This window comes from Bombus vancouverensis, chromosome 10 (genome assembly GCF_051014615.1).
Source record: "Bombus vancouverensis nearcticus chromosome 10, iyBomVanc1_principal, whole genome shotgun sequence".
NCBI classification, from domain to species: domain Eukaryota; kingdom Metazoa; phylum Arthropoda; class Insecta; order Hymenoptera; family Apidae; genus Bombus; species Bombus vancouverensis.
In genome coordinates, this window is record NC_134920.1 from 10733395 (window position 1) to 10760311 (window position 26917).

Below are 26917 nucleotides of genomic sequence, written 5' to 3' on the forward strand. Positions count from 1 at the left end.
TATATATGTTACAATTTTAGGTCTTTTGGCGGTGGTGGACGCTTCTACCTTAGGAGAATTCCGGATGTATGCCATACCATGGCAAACTTCCGCTGGATGCCAGTTAGCCGGCTTTCTAGGTGTTTTCAGTTCTGAGTTAAGCGTGTATACGTTAGCAGTTATTACTCTAGAAAGGCACTACGCCATAACACATGCCATGCACCTGAACAAGAGACTTTCTCTCAAACACGCTGGTTATGTAATGATTGCTGGCTGGGGTTTTGCTTTGTCGATGGCAAGTTTACCCCTAGTCGGTGTATCAGATTACAGAAAGTTCGCTATATGCTTACCATTCGAGACCAATGGAAACGCGGCGTTGGTGTACGTGACCTTTCTCATGCTGATCAATGGCGTTGCGTTTCTCATATTAATGGGATGCTATCTGAAGATGTATTGCGCGATCAGAGGCTCCCAAGCGTGGAACTCAAATGATTCTCGAATTGCTAAGCGGATGGCTCTGCTGGTGTTCACCGACTTCGTCTGCTGGGCCCCCATAGCGTTCTTCTCGCTGACTGCCACGTTTGGGTTGCAGCTGGTGTCACTCGAACATGCGAAAATATTCGCCGTGTTCGTACTGCCATTAAACTCCTGTTGTAACCCGTTTTTATACGCCATCTTGACCAAACAGTTCAAGAAAGATTGCGTACTTATTTGCAAGGCGATCGAGGAGTCCAGGGTGACCAGGGGGATCGGCAGATGCCGGCATAGCTCCAACTTCAGCAACAGGCAGACCCCTGTAAATACGAATAGCCTGGTAGATAGGTCGTCGCGAGAGAATCAGGCACCGTGCGCCTGTAATTCAAGATTACTTGAAACTAGCCAGTGTTCTGGTTATCGACGATGGGGCACCAGGATACTGTGGCCATGTGCCAGGGACACCAGGCCTAGACACGCACGTAGCGACCAGTACGCTTATCAAATCGCGGAGATCCAACAGAAGCAACATAAACGAGCCTCGTCGGTGTCCTCCAGTGAAAATTTCTCTTCGTCTAGATCGGATTCCTGGAGACAAACTCATCATTGCGGTATTCCATTGAGGTTATTGGATCCTAAACGAAGAGCTTCTTCGTGGTTGATCACCAGGAAACCGTCGCAAGAATCGAACCTCAGTTCCTCCAGGAACGATTCCTCCGGTTCTGCTACTACTGCCAGCACCAGCACCTGGAGAATTTCAAGGTCTAGTGCATCTTTAGAGATTAATGCGAGGAACACGCCTAGGCCAACTAGGTCAAAGCCACGACTTACCCGTCAGCTGGCCATCCAGGAGCCTGAACCACCCGGATCACCAAGCAGATTAGCCGTCAGGCTCCTCGCAACCATACCCTCCGCGGCAGAAACCAGTGACCAGCAAGATGACGACAATACGCCGCAAAATTGAACGATCTTGCACACACTTCAGTTTGTTAGAGATTATAGTCGGTTGTAATAGAGTAAAGACATGGGTCACGTTGCTCCCGAACGGTTTCAGTATTAAGTGTTCTCTAAGAGGTATGTGAGGAAGGAGAGAATCACTCCGTACATTGACGATTCTCGTTGTTGCATGTTTGAGGTGATTTGAGCGAAGAAAAAATTGACAATTTAGTAGATTCTTCTTTCAACGTTTGTGATTAAATACGGTGTTTGTAATATACGTATATATATAATATTGTTTAAAAATATTACGTCTTTATTTTTTGTTTTCTTCTGGATTGTTTCTTTGGTAAGGAGTCTTTTATATTGAAAGATCTGCAAGACGTTGAAAGAGGAAGAATATAACTATACTTTTATTCTCTTTATACAATTATTTATGCTAATTTCAGTAGAAGAGCGAACGATGTCGTAGATCGTTTGGACTAGTGGAAGAAACAGGATCAATCTACCTTTATTGACCGTCCGTTACACGTGCACGTAGGCAATTGCACCAAGTGCAACCGGTGAATACAATAGTCATATTCGTTAGATACTGCCAAGGATTTTTAACATGTTGACTGTCAAAGGAATTTTATACTTTTTACGAACATTGCATAAAATGATATTTCGTTTATACCAATATAAAAAGAAAGTAAAGATACAACAGCATTTTTCATATGTAATATTTATTTCTATGTATAAGTGTAATCTGAAAATTTATCACGTATTATAAAGTTTCACCAAAAAAAATTTCCAAGACAGGCAACGTGTTTATTTAATAGTATAACATACTAATTTAATTTGACAGAAGAATTCAAACATATGGAGAAACATGTCAATTTCATTGGGTTTTCTACCATAAGAAGAGTTGTAACTTCAAATCCATGACGATGAACTCAACGTTCTACTATAGTTTTCAATTAAAATTAGAGCGTTGAACTATTTATTGATAACTTAAAAATAGGGCACACAGTATTCTTTCTTCTTCTCTTTTTTCTTTTTTTTTTTGTGGAAAATTATTCGACTCAATAGGAACTCGAATGCTTCTTTATTCGTTGTTCAAAAGAAAATCTGTTTATCGCGAAATCAGTATTTCAAATCCATTGTTCGATTGTTAATAAGTATGCTTGTGTTTTCATAAGACTGATGGTTTATACAATTTGTCCTATAATTCTGGATTTCTAGTTGAAAATCTGAACACGTAATACGATTTCTAATCAAGTATCATGATACCAGTGACGAAATATCTAACGATTAATTTATTTGTTAATATCCAAGTTGGTCGATAAATTCTCAAATAAGTTGGATTACATTGAAATTTGGATGTACTCAATGAATAAATCCTTTTTATGTAAAAACATCTTTGTAGGGCAGGAAAATTGATCTTAGCCTGAGTCATGTAGCGGTATACAATTATTTGAGAATTTATAGACTAACTTGAAGCCAATGTATCCATTGCTGTGATCGTTAATCACAAAGATGAACGACCATAGATTTGTGCAGTTATAGTTAGTTGATCGTTAGGTCACAGTTAGACCATTCTAGCCTAAAGACTATTATAAGATCGTTACGGCGTGTGCAGATGTTTATACATGGTTTTAAATTAATGACAAAGATATTCGCTAGTATTAGTTACCGGACTTAATTGTTGATGAGTGTGTTATTTCGTTCTTCGCGCGATTGTTTCCATGTTTAATGCCGTTTGAGACCTTCAGATTGTATTTCTTGCCTTTTTGGGAGGATATTCTATAGTTACATCCAGTTTTATCAAATAGGCAGTACCTTTTAGACTTTTAATAAAACTTAGGAAAGAGAGAATAGAAATTAATAAAGAAATTATAAAATAATCTTATATATATTGTATTATACATTATATATAAAATAATTATTCGTAAGAAAAAAAAACAACACACTTGATCACTGCAACCTGATAAAACTATTTGGACTATAGACTTTAACATATTGTTTCAGAGAAAAACTAGAATTTACATCTGAAAATCTTGAACTGTATAAACTGTATGAACCTAAGCCACAGAAGGCTACAAATTCTAATTTGCTGCAACCATGTCTAATTTTGTCGGCAGTCAACATTGGTGTAACACCGATGGAAAACATGTTTTGCGTGTGTGTCCGGTCCAAACTATTTAATAACGTTTTTCTAATAAAATAGCGCATTACGACCAACTGAGTTGTTGCATTGTGTTACCCTGGAAAAAGAGAGAGAGAGAGGGATAGAGAGAAGATTCAATAAGACTAAAAAAAGAAAAGAAGAAACAGAAATTAGCTGGGAGCTTCAGGCTTTTATGAAATTTCTTTATTTTTGATCAATTTCTCTATCACGTTACAAGGAAGACCTATCTCGCCATTAAAACAGGCGAACAATATAATAGTAACATAGTAGGAATAATTTACATGTTTATGTAAAATAAATCCAAGTTCGAATAGCCCGCGCTTCCCGCGCCGGCGCGTAAATACCTCGCCAGCTGGAAACATGTGACTTTAAGTCGAATTATTGTTAAATCGAATTATTGTCATACTTTATGGTACAAGGATAAAAATGAAACGTCACATCAATTAATATCCTAAATATTAACCTTTAATGAACATTTAATTATTGCTTTATAACGGCAAATTAGCTTGGTATACATTTCAGGTACTTTATTTAAATATTGAAAACGTTAAAATATGTGTTCTAATGGGATCTTTTAATATGTAAAAAGTAGTTACTTCTCAGAATTATATTTTATAAATATTTTAAAATCCATTAGGACCAAGAAGTGTTTGATTTATAAAATTACGAAGAAGCAGATCAAGAATTCTAAAGCAGTTGCAGGTCATTCCCTTTCGAAAGATTATGTCATTGAAGACAGGATATAGAGGCTAAGCATAATGTACAGTTCGAGTCTCATATTTTCAACTGGTAGTATATGTAACTTATGAAGTAACGCGTACCTTTGAACTATACACGTATTCTTCCTTTTCGCATCTCTTGCATTCTATCGTTCACTCTTCGTCTCTACCAATAATTAGTAAACTGGAGTCAGATTTCAGTATCAAGCGATATAACATATAACAAGATATACACAATCTTAAAAACTGTCCTTTATAAACATCACTCGTAATTATAAAATACATTTTGATCTGAAGTGTCCTAAGAAATTCTACGCACTGTGACGACCTTTTAACGGGTCCATTAAGTACCAGCATTTGTATGTGTTATGTTGCTTGAAACCTCCGTTTTCCCTAGAGTTTTGACAACGACTTCGTCACGTTTCATCACGCTTGTTTCAAAATTCTTCCTCGTTTTCTTTCTCTTTCTAAATTCGATCGTTCCAGAATTTATATGTTTTTTTGGATAATTTCGACTCTTATACCACGATGAGAAGCTCCTTAGCTTTTTTACAACTTCTATCGCCATAATTCGGTGCTAATGACAAATGTAACGTCTCAAACGATTCGTTTGATATCAAGAATATTAAACACAGGAAAAGGGGACAAACGAAATTAATTATTACGGAACACCAGGGGAACAGATAACATAACGTTCCTGAGAAACTTATATCAAATTATTTTTTAAACGCTCGCTTTCCGACATATTGTTGCTGGGCTATCATATGAGGTAAGAAAGATTGCAGATTACCACTTGTATCATAGTACACACGCATACCACGTACGTCAGAAGAATTGACGAAAAATCGAAGAGAGAAAAACAGCCAGACTCTCTACCACTCAAGCTAACAATAAGTCAGTGTATACAACATACTTTTATTTTCAACTATAAAGTACACATATTCACAGTACTTCGCTTTTAAGAATGTTCTAAGATATTCTCATCGTTTTAATCGCTACTATCTTTCCAACAAGTTATTACGAATTCTCAACAGCTATTAATTATTTGTAGGAATGGTTAACGTTATATTACGTTCGCTTAAGAACTACATAGAACAGTCCGAAGAGAACGAGAAGACTATTGAAAGGGGCACATATGATACATAGAATATTCACAACCTGGCAAACCATCTTAAAGCTGGTACTTAATGGGTCGATCACGAAGTAACACGTTAAAACGAAGCTGACACATTTTATTCTCACAGAAATTGTTAGTGATCGATGATGTATCTGCATAGTTCTCGACGACTCTGCGTTCGTCCGGGTCTCTTGGAACGGAAACGTTGGAAGCAGAAGCCAACGAACTTAGTCGTATTACATCTTTCAATTATCATTCTATAAATTCATGCGAATAAATCGTTCTACGATCGCGTAAATCGTGCTCGATATTGCAACAGACGAGAAGAGAATCACGCCTTACAAGGACGGTACACGATTTTTCGGACGGCCTGTGATTTCTTTTCCCAGTCGAGAAAGGTTCCCAGGTTTCACGCAGGGAATACAATTTATAGTTTGCACGAGAAGAACGTCGCAAAGAGCTAGTTAAAATTGACCTTTGCTTTTATTCCGTATGTCAGCTCTTACGATAAATCATACAACCATAAAGATGTCACGCGGTTTGATCAACGACTTAAATCGTGGGAGTGAGCTTCTTTCTTCTTTCTTGTTTCTTTTCATTTGGAGAACATAGCATCCCCGACAAAGGGAAACATGATTTATACATCAGATATTAACAATATTTCTTTTTCAGTTCTGCTGGGGAACACGAGTGTCACACGTGTTACATATTGCTATTGCAAGATTTTCTCACTTATTAATTCATTGCAGTCTTAAGTTTTTAATCGAACGTAATGCATCGTATACCTATAGGAAAATTGATTTCATTCGAAGATGAAACCTTTTCGCGGAACAATCGGATACAAGCTAAAGAAGAAAGATATTTTTGAAAAAACTTTTCTGCTGTAGAAGACTGCAGATGAATCAACGGATACACACTTTCTCAAATTTAACGCAACGTTTACCTAGCAGTTTCGTTATCTACATCTTTAAATATCGAAAAAGTGTGCCCTGAATAGAGTTTGGACCATTTACTCTCAAGCATTTTAACAACGATACTACTGTAATGATAAAGTTGGCAGATTTGTATAATTGGTAAACAGTGTGTTACGATAAAATTGATACAATTATACGGCTGTATTTTTACATATACGGAAGCCCTCGCAAGCTGTGATATCTCGTTCGAGATAAAAGTTTGTTTAAATACTTAACTACGACAATCTTCCCTGATGCTACTATTCTATAATACTATGATTGAGCCTAGAAGAACGTTCCAACTATCGATGCTTGCAACTATACCTCTTCTTATTTTTCACGTAACGCTACATAACGTTAATCGAACTTGGTCCATTGAACGTCAGATCGCTTCGCCTATTGCTCTCTTATAATACGTCCCTAAGTAACTCGTCCAGAGGGTCGCGCGATGTCTGTTCAAACGTGTGTATCTCTACAGATAGAGAGATGCCCCCGAAAAACACACTCGTGATCGTACTCATAATTAGTACGTTGTCGTGATCAGAAAAAGAAACTGAGACTAACCCTGAGATACAAATGTGTCAGTTTGCCAGTTAGGAGAGGAGCGAAGTAAGCGTCATCTGGAACAATAAGCTGGCAAGAGGAATGCGCGTCGCGTGAAAGGGAAAAGGAATAAGGGCGAAACAAAAGGAAGATTTTCCAGGATACACGTAGAAAAACCGCAAAATAGCGAACGAAATCCACTGCTCTTGAGTCAGGGTAAAGGTGCACAACAAAATAAATATTAAAAACATCGGGTGGCACAAGAGAGAAGATCAAGCGAAAGTGGTCGATTAATCGTGCAGGCATTTTGGAAGAACAAGTGAAACAAAAAGGACAATAAGCGTTTATTCAAACTCTCCGTGGTCTAGGTTCTCTCGAATTTTCATCTTCCTCAATTTCTAGACGTTCGCGTATTTCAATGACCTTCAAATTGTTAAGCTTCCAAGTTTTCAGCTTCTCGAACCTCCTAACTCTCGAATTTTCCGATTTCACGTGCCAATTACGAACGTAACTTTTGCTAATTAGAATTCGAGTCGAGCGCATCATTAAATTTCCAAGATAGAATTCCTCTTCGATTATGGAGAAACCGGCGCACGGAAAGTTAATCGACGCGAGGGCGATGACACTTATCAAAATTGTCTGTAACAGTAGCTTCGCATATTCATGTGATAATGGTCGATTTAATACTCGAGTTTAAATCTTATCGCACTATCCTTCTTTACATGGTATAAGTTTCAGAGAGTTCCAGCCTCACCGCTTTTAAGCTTCTACGTTTATATGTACACGGACATACTTGTGTGTGCATGTGTGTGTGTGTACATAATGTATATACGTACATATACAGTGTATATACATAAAATGAGAAAAATATGATAAAAAAGGAAGAAACCACTTCGTCCTGTATTGTATGTTCGTTGCCACGCGCGACAACTGTAGAGAATTATGCGTAATACGAGGAAGCGATAATAAGTTAATTCTAAAGTCTGACCAAAAACAGTCAGTCACTTAAGGTCACTTTCTTAATTATAAATCATCGTACCCTTTCCTCCTTGCTAAACCTCCATCTCGATAATTTTTCAACGCTGTTACAAAGGGAGTTAGATAGTGCTTTCCATTCCGTACTAATAATATTTTAAGCTTTCAGATTTCTAAATAATCCGTGTAATAGCGTTCTCCACTATTATAATGATGAACGTAAATTTAGCGATGAACGAAATTCTAAAGTATATGAAACAATAGAGATTATTCGATGGCCTTGAACGACTAATTGATTTCAGGCAGACCATAATCGTTTAAACATTAGAAGGTGTTGCAATATTATGAACGAGTCGTTTGAAAAAAGAAGGAGAAAAGAAGAATAAACGGCGCACAAATTGAATAAAAAACGCGACGATAAAATGTCACGATTTATGTACTCTTTTATGATTCATGGAAGACTGCAAATAATTTGAACTAGAGATTCTCTATATGGTACAAGGCAAGCACAAAAGTCGGGTTTTATGCTAGTTCCCTTCCTCTCTCTCCTTTGAGATTCGTGAGCTTTATTCGTAGTGTTAAACCTAGTAATACTTGCAAACATTATCGTGTAAAGTCACGTATAGGAAGAAAAACAGAGACGTCTTAATGATTATTGCTTTTCAACGATATTCTATTTACAAATCTTCATGAACCTCGAAGGATGAGTGTCCTAAATCTCTTTATGATTATTTGTTATTATGTCATTCCACAAGTATGAATTTTATCAAACAAGGAACTAATATTATGGTTGACTGCGGTTAGGTGAACAATTTTACTTCTAAAAAATGAGAATTACCCAAAATTCACATACTTTGGAAAATACTTGAAATCTGATCAACTGCAAATCCTCTTTCAATTGTTATTTGTGTTTTTATTGTGTTTATTTGTATTTAATTGTGTTCTTAAAAAGATAATATTAAAAACGCTACCTCACTCGTGGGATGACTTAATAGTTAAAGATATTTTAGGTATTCTCTTATCTTATTATCGCCTATTTCAGAACAGAGCTCTGCTCCTTACAGATATACCAAATTCAACAATGGAATCTGATATTCGTGCTATTTAACCGAACGCGATTAAATGGAAGATATCGTCATTAAATTTCGCAAGTTTTTCAAGAAATGAAGACACATTCGGATAAAGAAGGATATAATAACTCAGCGTAATACGAAGAAAGATAGAGGGCAATTGTAATTTGCAAAAAGCAAAGCAAAGATAAAAAATGATAAAGTGTGTGAGATCGCGATATTTAAGTGTATATTAAGAAATCAAATAGGAAGGCGAAGAGGAAGAATTTGTGCTGGACCTGTACTGCAGGGGCCAAAAAAACAATGAATACGAAAAATAAAAGGGAGAAAAGACAAAAGAAAAAACAGAAAGAAGATTTACATTTAACGACTACCACTAGTTCATCGATTGAAAAAGAAACAAAAAAAAAAGGAACGAAAGCTTCAGTACGCTAGAATTTCGTGTTTTTGCGCAAGAGAAACAAGTCACGATGGATCTAGGAATGAGCGATCGCTTTTCTTTTTCTTTAAATAAAAATCTATGTTGGAATTGTAATACCGGACTCGTGAATTATAGTCAAGAAATGAAGAACTTGTTAAAGCAGATACGACAGAAACTTCTTTCTTAGTAGGTTTCGCTTAATGATTACTTAGGCCGAGTATCGTCATGGAGAAACATCGGAGGAACATACATTTTTATAAATTGTAATCGATTATGAAATCTTTCTAGAACTTCATTCATTGTTTTACTGGCGTTCGAAATAACTTTAAGAATGAAAATGCACGAAAGAATAGGAATGGACCAAGTAAAGTATTTCCACTGCTTCAAAGAAGAGGTCAATACGTTGTTAGAGATTGTAAAATATCGTGTTCATTGTAGCTGTTCAAAGATCAATTTTCACTATCATAACTTACTACAAAACTTAATCCAAAGACAATTTATATTTATTATAAATATTTACAATTGAGATTCTTTTATTTCAGAGAGACTAATCGAAAAGTGAACAGCTGCTGGATACTATTCAGTGGAGTACAAAGGCGAAATTAAAGGAACGTTCCAGCGAAAAAGAAGCTCAATTTAAATTACAATGAATGAGACAGAGAGCTGTCGGTATACAATTCTACCTGAAATTGAAAAGGAGGTACACGGGTATAGAGAAAAGATCGCCCATCCCTGAGCCAAAATATTGTCGTGATTAAAGAATTTCGCGAGTTTAAAAATCTAGCTGTCTAAATTGGACGTCGCTTGATGATGTCTGGTTGCGAACAGAACGAAGATTTGGCAAAACAGGAGACACAGCAGGGCACCAAAAACATTCTACACGACAGTAGCAGAGCGGAACATCGCTTCTAACTCTCAGAATTATCTATCTCTCCATCGTTGGCCGTTAGGTATGTTTTTCTCGTTTTCTTAGACTTACTTAACTAACGCTTCTTTAAACCGTGACACTACTATTATTGTATAATTAATCAGACACTGGCATAATCAATTTCGTTATGCGTCAAGCTCATACTGTACAATTCCTTAACAAAATCCCTTCCTTATGCTTGTATCATACATTAATGTACAGATTGCAAAGAGGCAGCTACGTTTCTCAAAATCTAATAAGATTTGAACGTTCGTAGCTGCGTTTGTTTGCGATATTTATATTACAAGGAGCTTCGACACCAATTACATACAGTACCTAGAAACTACCGAAACTGGATTGACTAAGTAACTAACCCCTAAGTCGTATTTGAATGCTCTCCCATCGAGAGTTTACTGAAGAGTAAGTACCATTTCCATAATTCATACGATACTTTCTAATTTCCCCTGTTTTTCTACGTGCCTTCTGCAATACAGCAATACACGATGGAAGCTCTCAAACTCGTACAATCAATTTCAATAGCATTGGGCTTGTATAGAAACGAGATTAAATGCCAACGTCCGATTTGATGCAGACCAAAGGGTCAACGAAGGGAAGTCATCGATGTTCCGCCAAACTATACCTGTCCCTCTATTTGCGTGTACAGATAATGTGTGTCTGTATGTACGTATACGTATATATACCGGCTGTATCTAATCGCTAATTAATGATCAACCGGTTCGCGGAGACAAGTCGTTTTCATCATGTTTTAAGTGCACGTTGCGGCTCGTAATGACACAATTAATCGATCGCAGGTGAGTTAGCGTTAAGTAAGAACGTTACAACACAGATATATAGTGTATGTTATGTTGACTAGCGGGCTTCATAACGTGACCTTGGTCTTGTTCCTCCTGAACGTGAACAGCATCTTCCGGCGTCGTTTTTTCGACTCGTCGTTGTCCGTGGTCGAGTTCGAGTCCGTCGATAACGTTTCGTCGTCCACCGTTGACTGTTGTTGCGGCTCCTTCAGCGCTTTCCTGCTACTGCTCGATATGCTCGTCGTTGTCGTGGAGTTGATGCTGGTGGTACTCGCGGTCGTCGCGAACGTTGGACCAATTTTTTGCTGCCCTGATCGATCTTGGCTCGACGAATCCAACGAATTCTCTGAATAAGACGACTTCGACAGGAATGGTGAGGTAGTCTTGTTCTCGACGGCGAGAGGCATGCTCGTGTCTTGACTGTGGGAACGCATGATTTTGGACTTCTCTTTGCTGGATGCTCTGACGGGCTCGACGGGCCCATCGCCGACGGTGAAATGTACAACGTTACTCTCTGGTGGTGTATCCTTCCCGGTTTCACTGCTGGACGAGTCTGGAGGAACCGACGACTCCTTCCATATTAGGCTGTCTAGTGTACCTGTAGATTAAGATTGAACTTTGTTATGCTTTGTATGTATCTGCGGTGGCTTTTCATTTTATGATAGCCTTTTATTTGGCAAGGGATTTTAGTACGAATGATTGATACATTAGAATCACAGATTCTTGAAGATTATAAAAATTTGTTTGAAAATATGTAAGGTTTTAGGAATCTATTTGCTCGGTATTGGAATTGAGTTCATCAAAGTTGATGGAGAATGGATGGGCTAACCTGAAAGTGTATTTGAATCTTTAGTAAAACTGATTGGAAATTGGAATAGAACTAATTGTTATATGTATGAATAGATTAACGTTAATGTAGGTCAGGAACCAAAGAAACTGAGATTTTCTTGGAAAAATGTATTCCAATATCAGTTTCTTTGGTGCCTGTGGGATATTGATTTACTGATACCATTGGTATTTCGATGAAGATATATTGAAATAACTGTAGATACTATTTTTATTCGGTCAATTGTAATTTTCATGCACTAATTAGTTAGAACTGCTTTCGACAAACAGTGTCAGAGGTCAGTTCCATGCAGAATCCAGTTTGTGGAAGGAAGAAGAGAAACAAACAACACAATGGATGATACTCTTTTATATTCCACAGTAAATAATATAAATTTTGTCGCGATGCTTTACTGTCTCGCAAACATTAGTAGAATAACGAAGAAATGGTTATTTAAAAAGCGCAATGCATGAAAATTCACGATCTATGCGATAAAATTTATGTTTGTTCCTAAGAAGACTCTTCAAATTCGTGTCACATCAATTCTGAGAAAACTTTACATGCTCCTCAGATGCCATACTTTACCAGAGAACGCAGCTTGGTCCCTTGTTCTAGCGAAAACAAAACACACAAAATCCTTCATAAATTTTTTTTTACAGACAATCAAACATTTTATGAGTTTCTTGTTGAAAATTCTATTTTCATAGTGTTCCATATAAAAACGACGAAGTCAGAAGAATACAATAAATAGAGAAAAACGTCAATTCTTTATTGCTTCAACTGGGAAAGATATCTTTGTGTTCCTGTTTAAAGAAAATATTCTCTAATGACTTCTCTAGACTCAGTTATTTTAACAGCAATAATTCATAAATCTCATTGGTACATTTTTGGCGCATTTCAATAGGTATGTATAGCATTTAAGACTTACAAACTACTAAGGAGTTAACATACTAAAGCGTCTAACTTGAAACTTCGGTTTGCAGGTAACAAAGACAATCATATACAGACTGTTGTACAGATTGCAGTACAGCGTATCATTGTGCCAAATATGTAATTTTAATTCAAGTGAGTCACTCGTGAGTCGTACAATGTTAACTAGATTATTTGAAAGACAAAATAGACAAAAATAGAAAGACAAGATAGGAACTTGAAACATTCATAGAAACACGGCAAAATTTATACGAGTCCAGGAACGGATCATTTAATTTCAGGAACTAGCGTAGTTAACGTCGCTCGGCAAGAAGATTGAAATTAAAATTACATACTCGGTTAAGTAATTGGTCATCTTGAAACGTCTCATCGCAACTTAGATCATACAAACGAGGCTTGTACACGTCGGTTTCTCGCAAGTTGCTTGATTTATTAATTACGACCTTTGAATCGCACACAATAAAATGTCGAGAGGGAGATGTAACGTATGCATTGCAACAATCAGACAAACAATGTACAGATCCTCCGCTTCTCGTCTCTTAATGTACAATAATGCACACGTTTGCCTATGTGCATTATATGCGGATACATATACGTATATAGCTCAATGCCGTTGATATGCTCGAGTTTATAATAGAAGGAAGAAAAGAGCCGTTTCGATTGTCACGTCTTTCGCATGAAATCAAACCGATTCGAGAATATATTTATTACGCGTCGTGGTGTAAATACGTGTATTGCACCTACGAGTTAAGTCCTCGGACGTATATAATCGCATCTAATTTTAATTGATTCTAATCTTAACCATGACGCGGATCTCCCAGGAAATAAAATTTATTTCTTGGCATCATATTAGGAACCAGGAATCCTCGATCATTCGAGCTTTTCCTAGTCCCTAGCCGCAGCCAAAGGTTTCCACGCTTAAGGCCACACTACTCCCACCAATTGATATAACACGATGATCTCTGCGTTTATTCTTCAACTATTTACCTCTTTAATCTCTAAAGAGGTTCCAAGACACCAATACTAGTAACATACGCCCAAACAATTATCCAACTCTTAAAAAATACACTGTAACATACAATTACGCAATTACCCAAAATTTTAGAGAATGTTTACTCCAAGATTTCGGATAATTGATTGCTTAATCATTAAGCGTGCTCCACAAAAAGATCTGAGGACTCATAGGTACTACAGTTTCAGGTATAATTATAGTTCAGAAGTTGATGGAAGTTCATTTTTTGCTACAAGAAATATCTGTATAACGGACAGTCGAGTATCAAGAAAACAATTTTGCTCTTTCTTAGATCTTAAAGAGCTGAACAGAAACGAGAAATCAGACGAAGGAAGTAGCGACGCCACCTCGTGGTAAAGTGATCTTGAACGACCGAAATCTTCCGCTCGGATTATAGTACAGCATAGATATGATGTATTTAATCGCCGGTTATAGCTTCAGCTAGCGAGCGATAATCGCGACGGGAAAAAAATTTGAAATTGCACACGACACGTAAGAAAATGGCACTTCCAGCGATGTAAACACGATCGTCGAATTCAGATAGGATGCTGTGCTAGCTTCTAATTCGAACTATTAATACGAAGATTGTTGTGCAACGCATTACTGCGGGACCTGGCAAAATTGAAACGTGCTCTTGGCGAAATAAGAAAACGCATCGACGATCGGTCGATTCTCATGAAATAACCGGGAAATCGTAAATGAAAAATTTCTACTTTGGTTTAACGTTTTAATAGGATTAAGCGATATATTATATTTTCGTATAGTAATATAATAGGTGATCGATCATCGAAATTTATTAAATAAAGTGATAATTAGATAGTTATCACGCTTGGCACTTGGTCGTCTTCGATATATTGCTACTAGATACGAAGGAACGAACTAGAAGGCTTATTATACTTGATGGAGCTTGGATCGTTAGACTGCGGATATATACACACGTATAGGAAATTTAAAGCTGCGAGAATATACAGAACATATGGAAATATACATAACATATATTTGGAGTACTCGTTATGATATTTAGTAGGTGATTAGAATTTAAATGAAACATTCGATACGACTTGTTAATTTTGTTCATAAATACATTCCCAGTCCAACGATCGTATGCCTTGGATAGACGAAGAATCGAAGTCGTAGTTGCGACACAAATTAACCTTTGCAAAATGACCATTAAGCGAATTAATCATTGCTGTCATTGAGTAGATGTTCCCTAGTTTTTCAAGGAAGAAACTTACATATTACACAGAATAGCGTCTCAAGAAACGTATAAAATTCTTTCCTGAATTTTTTCAAAGTAAATTAATATTTATTTTCTGACCTCTTCGATTTTCTTCATGGCTCAGATTTTCATTTCCTTTATACTTGAATAAAAATTTCTTACGAGAAAAGAAAAAACTAAAAAATTTGTATTTTGTATGTGGAAGAAAAATGACATTATTCGTAAAAATATCACATGCTTCTGATGTTTTCACATACACATCTTTGTAAAGATTCTGGCCTTGTTCGTTCATTCGACACATCATGAAAATTTTTGTACAAAAATATGTCATGTTCTTTCATCAAATTGTTATCCTAACGTTTCATAATCTGTACGAGCAGGTAGTTGTAAAAAAACAACTCCATATAATTGTACTGACAATACACTGTTCTTTGAATTATACTACAATATAATGTGTGTATGTGAGAATATGTGAGTGTATGTTCGCGTGTGTGTGCGCGTGTGTGTGTCTGTAAACTTACGCGTTAACAATAAGTTAAGAAACTTGTCATTATTTAAATAATTAACACGCCGTTATAACTTGACAAATCTCGATTAGGAAAGGGGAACATTCCAATTTTCAATCCTCCCTTTTCCTGCACATAAATCCTTTCATTAAAAATTTTTACCAGATTTCACTGAAAGATCTGCTGATGCTCTTTTAACGCTACTTGCATTGTCACATGTCAGAGATAATCAAATTTCGTTCGTAAGCATTTTTTTGGTACAATGTACTTTTAATTACGAACATATTATTCATGTCACACATTACTTGATAAAATATATAAATAAATAATTTTTTACATTGATATGTAACTACTCGATAAATAACAATAACAATTTTTTCAACAACTATGACTTTTTTAAACTTTAAGTAAGTCTCTATACAATGTGCAGGATCAATAATATACATAAAAACGTGTTAGAAAGGTTTGATTATGTTGCTTCTTTAATCTTTTTTGGAACCATTAAGTATAGTTTCTTCCACCCCTAGAATCAAATGATAACACAACATAAACAAACAATAACCTAAGAGAAACAAAGAATATCAAGAAATATTGTATCTTATCACAAGAAGAGCAGCTAAAATTGTTAATTCAATAATTCAAACATATAAAAATATATATACACTTTCTTTGTACTTTCTTTGAACAAAGTTTTATAAAATCGGGAATTAGTTTGAAAAAAGCACAAAAAATGATATAAGCAATAATAAACAATTTGAGCAAATTTTTCAACAAAAACAACGAGACAACAACATTTATAGCATGATTTAAACAACACTTTATGTAAAAGACACAAGACAATAACGTAATCAAACTTCACAATGTACAAAAATATATTTAAAACAAAATGACCATAAAAAAAGTCGCTAATGTTTTTAATGTTTTAATGTAAAGCTTTTTTTAAACATAAATCTTTTATAAGATTTTTGTATTCTTCAAATATTTTCTAACATTTGTAGAAACATGACATTAGAACATCTTCGTAATGTGTGACATTAGCCATCTGCTTTCCTAGAACCAGTAACATCTTTCATAGAAATCATAGATGCATACGTTCGTATTTACGATTTGCAAAAACTACTTTTTTGTATCAAAATGAATCTTAAGGCATCGCGTGAATTTTTTAAATTTATATTTTAGTAAAAATTTGATTTCAAAATCTTTGATAAGAAATTCTTACGAAGAATAACTTATCCGTAATTTCATTACAAACTTCTTAAACAGTTAGCAAAGTACATATCGTAATTTAGTTTTCACGAGTACCTACGCTGGAAACCCGAAGGTTTGATTAAGAGAAATTAATGTCACAAAAAGAACCCAAACTACTACTATTAGGACGACAAAAAAGTTAGTAAATTATTGATCTCGAAAATATATCTACGTGCGTAAAAAAGAGAGAATAGAAGATATTTAGATATTGTAAGTATCATATCAAAGTTACAATAGTATTTACAAATTGAGCATTGTTACTATCAATCTAAATGCTCGTGGAAGTCCGTTTCCAGCTTACCTGCGGCACCACATGTTGAAGGCGAGTAAACTGAACTTGCTTCGTCGTCTAAGTCATCTTGGCTACTGAGTCGACCTGTAAACATGAATCGCACGCATGATAAATTATTCGCGTTAATTTATTGTATCCAAATTTTTAAAACTGAAACTTTATACGAATATCAATCATCAATTAAACCAAGATTCACAAATAAAATACAAAAATCATTTTTAAATTATTAAATATTTAAAAGGTCTAAGCACTAATCACTAAACAATTTTGTATCGTCATAAACGTAAATACCTCTGAGTCCAAGACCTCGACCGTTAGGAGTTCCTCTGTATAGAACAGTTTCTAAATAACTTAGACCATTATTATTTATTATATTAAAACCACATAGCAGCTCAATTTGCTTCCAACGATGTACTCTTTCTTGCAATTCTACGGTGACTTCGTTTAGAGCAGTTCTTGCCTCAACTATACTTTTGTCAACTTCATCAATCGATTTTCCATGAGTTGAAACAAACGCTCCTACTAAACTCGATCGTTTTTTTCGCAGTTTCTCGCACTAGAAATAACATTACGTACAATTAAATAATAAATAATGAAATTGTAATGATATACAAAAGTAATTTAATTGAGAAAAAATGTATCACTTACTGCTTCTCGTGCTTGTTGCAACTGTTTCTCTGCAGATATCTTTTTCTTGGTATATGCTTTATTTTCAATTTCGTGAGTTAATTGTAACCAATGTTGCAATCCAGAAGGAGGAGACCAACATCTGTCTTCGAGTTCGCCCTCTGCACGTTGCAATTCAACTTTTAACATCTGTAAAGTCCAAATTAATTACACTTTGAAGGAACCTAATCCTTAAATTTTAAATGTAAAAATTTATGGAATATTTACTTCGATTTCTGCCTTTAATTGAGAAACTTCGAGATCGGAGTAAGAAGCGTGCAATCCCACACTTTCGTCTTGTAAACGTTTCTCTAAGTTTTGTTTCTCAGTAGTTACACTTTCTTGTTCCATTCGTGCCCTCTCCAATTCTTTCTGTAAATTGTAAAACATAACATTAACGAAGATTTAATGCGTTGCTAAGACTTTAAGAAGAGTAAAACATACTTGCAAGTCCTCCAATGCCAATTCTGCTTTATGTAAACTCTCCATATCCTTCATCATTCTGTGGAGATGTTTCTTTGAGTCTTGCCTCTGCCGATATGCATACCAACATCCTATACACACTCCGAAAAACAATGTTATTAATACCGTATCTTTGATGCCATGTCCAGTATCTATAACAAGATATTAAATAATTATGGTAAACCAGTCAAAAAATTTTTAACAGAAAAATGATCTTTTAATAATTGTTTACCCTTTGGTGGCCCAAAAAGAACTACATCCATAGCTTTTAAGGCAATTTTTTGTTTATGAATGGGATCCTTGATGCCTAACACATTACTTAGGTATTGCATATTGTTCACAGCCAATCTATACATAAAGTAATAAATATTTTGTTATTAAAACAATTGTTACAGTATCAAGATGATGTACTGTTTAAAGAAAGTGACCTTGGAAGTGTAGCACCAGTTACACGGTGTTGTATAAAAGTAGGAACATATTGTGGAAGATCTACACTAGAAGCTAACCATTCTGATGTTTGTTCTATAGTCCAATTATGAACCTATAAAGAAATTATTAATATAGTAAGATATCAAAAAAAATAAAAGTTATTTAAAGAAACAATTATATTTTAGACAATACCTCTGACCTTAACCAGGCTTCCCAAAGTTCTCGAACACTAATATGCATATCATCATTATGATGGAAAGCCCTCTGTCTCCTTTCATACCCAGCTTCATATTGTAACTCTTCTCTTAAAAACTAAAAGGAATACAAATTGCTTTTTATATCTCATAATGTAGAAGGAATTATAAGTAAAAATTTATTTACATCATCTGACTCTGTAAGATCCACATTTCCATTGGCATCATCGTCTAGTTGACTGTGGAGTGATTTGATAGCTTCTAAACCTAGTCGATCATGAGAAGCCAGTGTAAGACAAGCTAGGTCATCGTTACAAGTATCGGAACCTGTAATAAATTAAACAGCCTACGTTTGATTGTATGTGTTTATGATTACATGTAGTTTGTTTACAAGTGCCTTTTTTCTTTAGGGCTATGATTATCCTGTTAACCACGTGTAAGAAGCTTTTTGTCCAATTATTATTAATGTAGAAATGTCAATTAGAAAGAAGTATCTTGTTAATAAACATAGAATAAGTTTACAATAACAGTTCGTTACTATTGAGTCAAGACTAATCTTTGAATGATTAGATCATTTGTGAAATTTATCATCTGCAATATGAGCTTTTATCATAAACACATTTGTATCTCTTTTACAACAAAATCATCAAATTAAAGAAGAAGGCCTATTTTTTTAAGTAAGCTTTGTAAATGTAAATACCTTTAAATAAAATGATATAGCAGACAAAACTTATTTTCTTTTTTTTTTCTAAAATTAAATATTAGTCATGCATATACATGCTGCCTATTTACACATACATACAAAAGATTAAAACAAAATATTAATGAAACAAAACAATAAATAATGGTATAAACTAATGGTTTAATTTCAAAGCAATTTGGAGTATCTTATAACTAATCATTAATTAACCCTCCAATTATCATAGCGCAGATTATAATGCAATATGAGAAATTTTTAATTTCTATCTTCATTAATAAACAATAACAGAAGAAAAAGAAGAAGAACAAACATATTTCTCAAAAATATATTTTGAAATACATGTAAAAATTACTTTTGATTTCATAATAAAAAAATGGACATGATAATACAAATAGCAGTATATTACATCAGTATATAATTTCAAATACATATAAAAACTCAAATATCAGAAAAATATTACTAAACACTACATGGACCATATATAAAATGTAAACTGTACACATAATTCTTCTTGACATTATAAAGACAAGACTATGCAAGAAAGCAATTATACAACTAACAATATTATGACTGAACATATTAAAATAAATATTAAACTTGTCACCAGAATACAACAGGAACTATAAGCTGTCAATGCATTTACAGTGGCTCATAAAATATCTTGTAGCTTCTATATATATTTTCAGATTTATTTCAAACTTTAGCAGTATAATTATGATAGTGTGACCACATTGCTAATGAAATCTTTAAGTGTTTCAGTATAATAGCACATCTAATATATTCATAAAAAATTTTTACAAATATTTGAATACTTTTGTGAGCTACTATAAGTTACAGAATAAATGAAGGATATTTTTCATGGGCTATGCATATTGGAGGGTTCAGACAACAAGAAAAAAACAGATAGCGGATTTTTATGGACGTAATTAAAGAAATAAAAGCTAATAGGAATTTATATTACCCGTTAAAAATTATAACGAATATTTCACTCTAGGTATATCATACATTTTTGTGTATTACACACATTATGTGCATTTTTACATTTTCAAGTTTTTCATGAATGTATAAAAATCCGCAGTCTAGTTTAAATAATAGAAATAAAACTTACCAGCTTCGTGAGCAACGGCTTGCGCTAATCCATCGGTAAGTGTCGCGGAGAATGCCGTAACTTTGGAATGTGAACTTCCAGTTGAACCAGATTGAAAGTTCGAGCTCGTGTCGAGTGCCCCGCCGCTGGCATCTACCGTGTTCCAACACCAATACGACAAATGCAGTCCAAACAGTACAATCACATTGGTTATCACGGATGATCGCATTTTAAGGTTAGATACACCTTGTCACTGACACCTCGCGCCACCCTTGCGCAGTTGCTACGAGTCAAATTAAAAACCGTGTAGCTTTTGGCTCGTTGTCACCTTTGACGTAGACCCGCAATAGTGAATATAACCAAGGTTACAGTTATCAAAACCGGGATAGCAATGGAATTTGTCGAGTGCATAACACGCGTGACCGATTATGATGTTACAGCGGGCTTAGTAACTGAGTGATACACTGTCGTTATTTGCCCCATCAAGGCGTCGGTCAACGTCCGAGATCTCTTTAAAATAAATCAATTGATTTATTAATTAAGTACACTACGCTCCTCTTCTCTGTGCCTCGGGTTTTCCTATCAAGGCCACCGTCCACGAACAACATCATGGAAAATCGTTCATTTAGATTGGACACAGCAATGCACTTTTCTGCACGCAAAAAACTGAAAAATTCAATTGGTCCCGTGTGCGGTTATTCGCGTGACTTTATTGGTTAGACGTTGCACTTATGATACGAATTATTCCCAGCGCCAGCGCAGCGCGAAAATCATTTGTAAAATGTCTTTGACCAAAACGAGATGATTTATATGATATTAGCGATATTAATGGGCGTTTCAATCTCGATTTCGAATATTTTCGTAGCGATTCGATATTTTTTTAATACTGTCGAAATTCGAATTTCTTCGACTAAATGATTTGATATTTCAAATACTTGAATCTTGATAAGTCTTGTGAATCTCGATAGGATTCGTAATCTTCATAAAAGAATGAATATCTTATATGTCATACTTTATATCTTATATGTTATATATTATATATTTTATATATATTATGTTTTAGATCTTAAATGACTGTCAAGTTTTTTAAAAGTTTTAAGTACCGAGTCATGTCTAAAGCAATTCAAATTTTTCACTACATGCAAATATGTAAGTACTTACATATTGTCAATACATGACAAGACAAATTTTTCGAAGTTCTCCCGACACGAGTTGATTAATTATTTTAATTAAATATAATTCTTTCGATGATTTTACTATATATATCTTTATAACAATGTAGTTAAATATTTCTTAATTTTTAGATGTTAAGTGCAGTAGATTTAAATATCCAATTTGCTCGAAAACTCGCTTAGAATTGTGTAGTTTGGAAGTAAGCACAGTGTGTGCATCTATCGTGTTTGTTGAGCTAAATATCGTTAGATTTTCATAATTACGTAATTTTTGCAATTACATTGCGTTTATGTTTACAGAAAAATTAAATCCTTCTTAATCACATTAATCAGCGTCGGAGAAGCTCGTGTTTACGTTCGAGCGTAAGTACGAAGATAATTACGTTTTAACGTGATTTAAACACATTAATAAATCACCATTACGTTTGTTTCTCGATAGCCTAATTATGTTAAAATACAATTTTTATAGGATTTCTCGACGGAGTTATGTTATTAACATCATAAATCGAAACGGAAATATTTTCGTCCGTAAATCTACTTCGATTTACCGATGTGCTACCTGTTCTAATGAGTTGTAAAATTCGTACTATCTAAGCGCCTCGAAACTGGTTAAGGTTGTTACCTAAAATTTGTCTCGTGAGAACGTTAAAATGGAAAATAACGCGAAAAATGAAGATTGTGAAATTCAGGGGATTAATATAGTGAGCAAGAAAGAAGACAGTTCATCCCAAACTGTACAAAATTCTTCAGACGCAAAAGTTCCCGTGGATTCTAAGAATACTCAAGTTCGTGTCGTCCGAGGAACAAAAAAGATAAAATTAGACGTTGGTGATGGTAATAACTTGGAAAAAAAAGGTTTGTATTTGTATAATCAATTGATGATATAAATATAGTAATCGAAAGAAATATTAACAGCTGTATAACTTCTTAATTAAACTCCAATATGTTATATAGTTACAAAGATTTGTTTGTAATTTAATAGATTCCAAGGATGAAGAAAACAATACAGAGGTGAAAGTAAAATCTTTGAAAAGATCTTGCGAATTATGGTCCATGGAGGATAAAAATACCTTTTTCAAAGCTTTAAACGAGTATGGGAAAGACTTTGATGCTTTACAAAGTTATTTCTTGAGTCAGGGAAAGAAAAAAGGTTTACCAGATGTTGTGATAAAAAATAAGGAACAGATTAGGCATTTTTATTACAGAACTTGGCTAAAAATATCGAAGCACCTAAAATTTTCAGAAGGTAATTGTTTAATGTATTTTTACACTTTAGTTTTTATTTTAATAATATAATTGTTTTGTTGTACAGATGTAAAAAAAACTTCGCAGGAATTGTATGGATTAATTAATTATGGTGAACTTAGAAGAAAGTTACCACGAATATATGAAAAGGTACAGTTGAAATTAAATGAGTTGGTTTATTGGGGTTCAACACAAGTCAGACTTAGAGGAAGAACTATGAGAATTAAAACACCTATATGTAGAGCACTGAGAAAACTGAATCAATTAGAAGGTATACTTAATCAATAAAATGTAAAATATAGTTCATGAAATTTAATAATATTTCATATAACAATTATAATATTTCTATAGATTGGCAAGAAGAAATTAAACTTCCCCCTAGGATAACAATAGAATTAAGGCCCCGTAATAATATGGCATGGTGGCAAGTGCAAGCATCTTCGATGAATCCAAGAGTACGCACTCTATTACCTATACAGAGACGTTTGTCTAGTTTATTAATATTTCTGCAACAAAGATGGAGACCTGCAAAGTATAACACAGTATCCTTACTTCAAAATAGATTACCAATATTAATGTATCTTGTTTTGTATCGAATAAGAAGAAAAGTATTGAGAAAATTCCTATACATTTAATGTAGTTCCCCAATCTAGAAAATGCAGTTGCTAATGAAATGAAAGATAATCGGTTATTACGAGTAGCACCACCTGAAGGGAGCAAAATTGCTTTGCCAATGGTGAACCTTGGAGAGTATCTAACCAGCAACAGTGTCAGTTTAAATTCTTATGAAAAACGTCTAGGATTGAAAAGTTCCAGAATGGACCTATTAGGCTCAGAACAATACATAAAAGGAGTTGGAAAGAAAGGAATTAAGAAAAACAAAGTAGACAAAAAATGCATGAGCCGTACAGAGGATAACTGTACCATGCCAGACAATAATAGTGATATAGATGCAATAGAATCTAGCAGTAATGTTGCAGAAAGGCCGTCGACTGTTAGTAACACCGAAAAAGCTAATCCAGAGCAAAAAACAGAATTTAACAGATTTCCGGGAAGGGAAACTATTGAAAGAATTCGGAAGGGATGGAACATCGAGGAAGCAAACACCATTACTGTGGGGGACCTCTTTTTGATGGTACACGTGTTAACTTTTATCCGAGTTAGCTTTAAATAAAAGTTGAATACTCCGAGTTGTCCTACATTTTTAAAATTTTTCAGTTTGGTCGCGAATCGAAAGTTACGCTGGAATATTGGTGGGACTGGAATCATCGGGAACAACACGTTGGAGAGTCTACATCAACAACTTTACGCGATGATAATTTGTGTCTTACCTTGCAAAAGTTATTATCTATAGCAAAACATAGTTATGGCACGAGTAAAGTATATGATAATACTTCTGGAAGTAATGAAACTGTGATTTCCTCTCGAATACTTTCGACAAAAGCATCGACCTTTAAAAGACCTTTAATTCCACAAACTTATCAAAAGATTGGAACACCAGATGCTTTCAAAACGCAGTTAGATGTTCGTTATCGTTTCAAATTCAATATTTCTTTAAGGAATTCAAAAACATTTATTATAAAAATGTGATTTTGTTTTTTTAAATGCAGAAGTTTACAACACGTTTCAGTAAACGAGGTAGAACCGTGCGGCAAAAAAGTCTTATTGTACAAAGAGTATTGCCAATAATATCTACTACAAGCAATACACCAGAAGACGTAACTTCTAATAATCAAGAAGCAAATAAAATAAATGACCCTCCTATAAATAATGATGATCAACAAAATGATAAATCGCCATCCATAATTATAAATGTACCACAGGAAAAAAATTTTTTGGATGAACTTGAAGCGGCAAGAGTTCCGAAACCTACGAATTCCATTATAACAAGCGCAACGCAAATACTTAAAGAGGGAGAACATCAATGGTTGAATAGTGAGGTAAATTTCTAAGGTTGATTTCTAGAATTTTAAGCAAGAAATATTTTTTCTTTTACTAATATTGAAATTAAATTACAGGTAGCAGATTTTTCATTAAGTAGTTTCCTAGGTCAATTAGAGTCCCCCATGAAAATCTCACAGAGAAGTCAAAATGAAAATAATATAGAAGATAGTCGGCCATCGTCCGATGTAAGTATATATAATAAAATTTAAAAAAGATTGATCTATTAATATTTTAATCTATATTAAGAATGTATTACAGGTCGTTTCACATATGCAATGCTTGATGGGGGAGAGCAGTGTTGATTATATGGCGAAATTTGCAAACCTTGCATCACAGATAGCATCTGACGATAACAAAAAATAAAAGTATAAATAATCGACTAGTTTTGTACTAATTTTCATATGAGCAACTATCTAAAATTATGTAAATGTGATGATACATGCGAGCATGTAATGATATTTAGACTGATTAATTTATCTCTTTGATATTGGCTTTTACAGTCGACTGTTATAATAATATTAATACTAATAATAATGATAACGAAAATAATAATATATGGAAAATAAAGTAATTCATATACATATACAAACTTCCTGTATGATTTCACTTTTCTATGATTAGCAATTTATAAAGTATGTATTATATATATATTATTTAACACTTTGTTCAGCATAAAATGCTTAGGCATATCTATTCTGAATATTCATTAATTTTTTATTGTATTTTTTTCTATGATACAGAATGCAAAATTAATTTATATAGCAAGTTCAAGTTCTTAATCTTGCTTCAATAATTCATGAATGTTCATAAATATTTCATCCTACGTTTGATGCTAAAGATTTATTGAAAACTGCACAAATGCGGGAGGAATACGTTTATAGGTGATATTTAGTATCCTTATTTAACCCACAAAGATGACGCGGCATCTGTTTATGGAATCATTTAGGCTAGTTCTCGTGTATGACTATCACTATTGCGTTGCAATCTCATGTAACTAATTAAGTATGTTGAAAGAAAAAAACAAATCCCCGTTTATAACTTCCTTAACTGAAAGAAGTAACAAAATCCAGGTATATATAAACTCCTCCTATTTTTCTCGTATCATAAGTTCCACTAATTACGTATATATAGAATGTGAGAAAGATGAATATGAGTACTTACATACTATTGGAATTTGTTTAACACCGCCTATTATTACGAACGGACAGCGTTAACCTTATACAGATTTTCCATTATTAGAAGTACTTTGAAATACTTAAAAATTTTTTAAATATAAATTTCTTTAACGAAAACAATATCCGCAAGTACTTACAACTTGCATTACAGAACTGTGATCAAACACTGTCTAAGCTTATGACTTAACAATGGAAAAAGAATCTTTATCTGATGATGATGTAGGAAATAACGGTCATTATAATACTACTACAATCATTGTGATATTCTGAAATATGTACGAAAACGCTCATCAGCTGTATATTTGAATACCAAAATTTTAATTAAAGATTAAAGAGAAAGAATAGAGTATAGATCTATTATGATCGTTTATTAAAGCAATTTTCAATTAAATTGAGCATGCTTGAAAATATTGCAAATACGCGCCTAGGAAATGATGGGAACGATAATGAGCCGAACACCCCAAGGAGACACATATTCTTGGAAACGAAGCTTATAGTGTTTTCGACGGCGTATTGCGAAACAGACATTGTGAATGATTCATAGTGCCCGCGTCCACGTGATCTTATGCGCACGCACCTATCAAGTATTTGTTATTTGCAGATGTGATTTTCCCTGGACGTAAGCACCTTCTTTGAGTGAACTGAAGTGGTTTCACTCATCTCATCGATCACAGAAGAATAAATCGTTAACTATCTATGCTTTCTTTCCAGAAAAAAATGTAACATACAAT

The 26917-nt window shown here is 34.3% G+C and overlaps 3 protein-coding genes across 12 annotated transcripts in view; 2 read left to right on the top strand and 1 right to left on the bottom strand.

Moving 5' to 3' along the window:
* Window positions 1-3612, top strand: part of rk (G-protein coupled receptor rickets) — a 37155-nt gene extending 33543 nt beyond the window's left edge. For 5 of the 6 annotated variants that reach the window (XM_033337178.2, XM_033337179.2, XM_076622475.1 and 2 more), the window contains one exon: window positions 21-3612. In XM_033337178.2, coding sequence (XP_033193069.1) covers window positions 21-1417 — 1397 coding nt within the window. In that variant the 3' untranslated portion in view covers window positions 1418-3612. The remainder of the gene's footprint in view (window positions 1-20) is intronic. The other variant, XR_013059464.1, reaches the window with a different exon arrangement.
* Window positions 3613-3708: 96 nt separating this feature from the next.
* On the bottom strand, window positions 3709-26309 carry Stim (stromal interaction molecule). 4 transcript variants are annotated; one of them, XM_033337188.2, is made up of 12 exons: window positions 26173-26309; window positions 20672-21316; window positions 19051-19190; window positions 18862-18981; window positions 18669-18781; window positions 18473-18588; window positions 18223-18392; window positions 18007-18150; window positions 17761-17928; window positions 17404-17668; window positions 17122-17196; window positions 3709-11677 (listed from the first exon to the last, which is right to left on the bottom strand). In XM_033337188.2, exons 2-12 carry the CDS (start codon window positions 20877-20879, stop codon window positions 11145-11147), a joined length of 2052 nt encoding a protein of 683 aa, XP_033193079.2. In that variant the 5' UTR covers window positions 20880-21316; window positions 26173-26309; the 3' UTR covers window positions 3709-11144. The 4 variants fall into 4 exon arrangements, with proteins under 4 accessions (XP_033193079.2, XP_033193082.2, XP_033193084.1 ...); XM_033337191.2 differs by having other exon boundaries at window positions 20672-21160; window positions 26173-26270; XM_033337193.2 differs by lacking the exon at window positions 3709-11677 and adding an exon at window positions 12260-12516 and having other exon boundaries at window positions 26173-26306.
* Window positions 20761-25600, top strand: crm (cramped chromatin regulator). Of its 2 annotated transcripts, none has more exons than XM_076622476.1 (12): window positions 20761-20885; window positions 21714-21799; window positions 22123-22185; window positions 22292-22677; window positions 22805-23068; window positions 23135-23338; window positions 23419-23609; window positions 23708-24202; window positions 24286-24591; window positions 24678-25007; window positions 25086-25196; window positions 25270-25600. In XM_076622476.1, exons 4-12 carry the CDS (start codon window positions 22473-22475, stop codon window positions 25372-25374), a joined length of 2211 nt encoding a protein of 736 aa, XP_076478591.1. In that variant the 5' UTR covers window positions 20761-20885; window positions 21714-21799; window positions 22123-22185; window positions 22292-22472; the 3' UTR covers window positions 25375-25600. The 2 variants fall into 2 exon arrangements, with proteins under 2 accessions (XP_076478591.1, XP_033193077.1); XM_033337186.2 differs by lacking the exon at window positions 20761-20885 and adding an exon at window positions 21239-21365.
* Window positions 26310-26917: the final 608 nt, after the last annotated feature.

What these genes read in the sequence shown, in the direction of transcription:
- Stim (XM_033337188.2), bottom strand. Translation starts at nt 20,879, where the DNA reads ATGCGATCATCCGTGATAACCAATGTGATTGTACTGTTTGGACTGCAT. An exon ending in ATCTTACAGAGTCAGATGAT is followed by an intron (nt 18,982 to 19,050) that starts GTAAATAAATTT and finishes TATTCCTTTTAG; the next exon opens with TTTTTAAGAGAAGAGTTACA. An exon ending in TTCAACATGTGGTGCCGCAG is followed by an intron (nt 11,678 to 17,121) that starts GTAAGCTGGAAA and finishes CTTAATCTACAG; the next exon opens with GTACACTAGACAGCCTAATA.
- crm (XM_076622476.1), top strand. Translation starts at nt 22,473, where the DNA reads ATGGAAAATAACGCGAAAAATGAAGATTGTGAAATTCAGGGGATTAAT. An exon ending in TGGGGGACCTCTTTTTGATG is followed by an intron (nt 24,203 to 24,285) that starts GTACACGTGTTA and finishes AAAATTTTTCAG; the next exon opens with TTTGGTCGCGAATCGAAAGT. An exon ending in ATAGTCGGCCATCGTCCGAT is followed by an intron (nt 25,197 to 25,269) that starts GTAAGTATATAT and finishes AATGTATTACAG; the next exon opens with GTCGTTTCACATATGCAATG.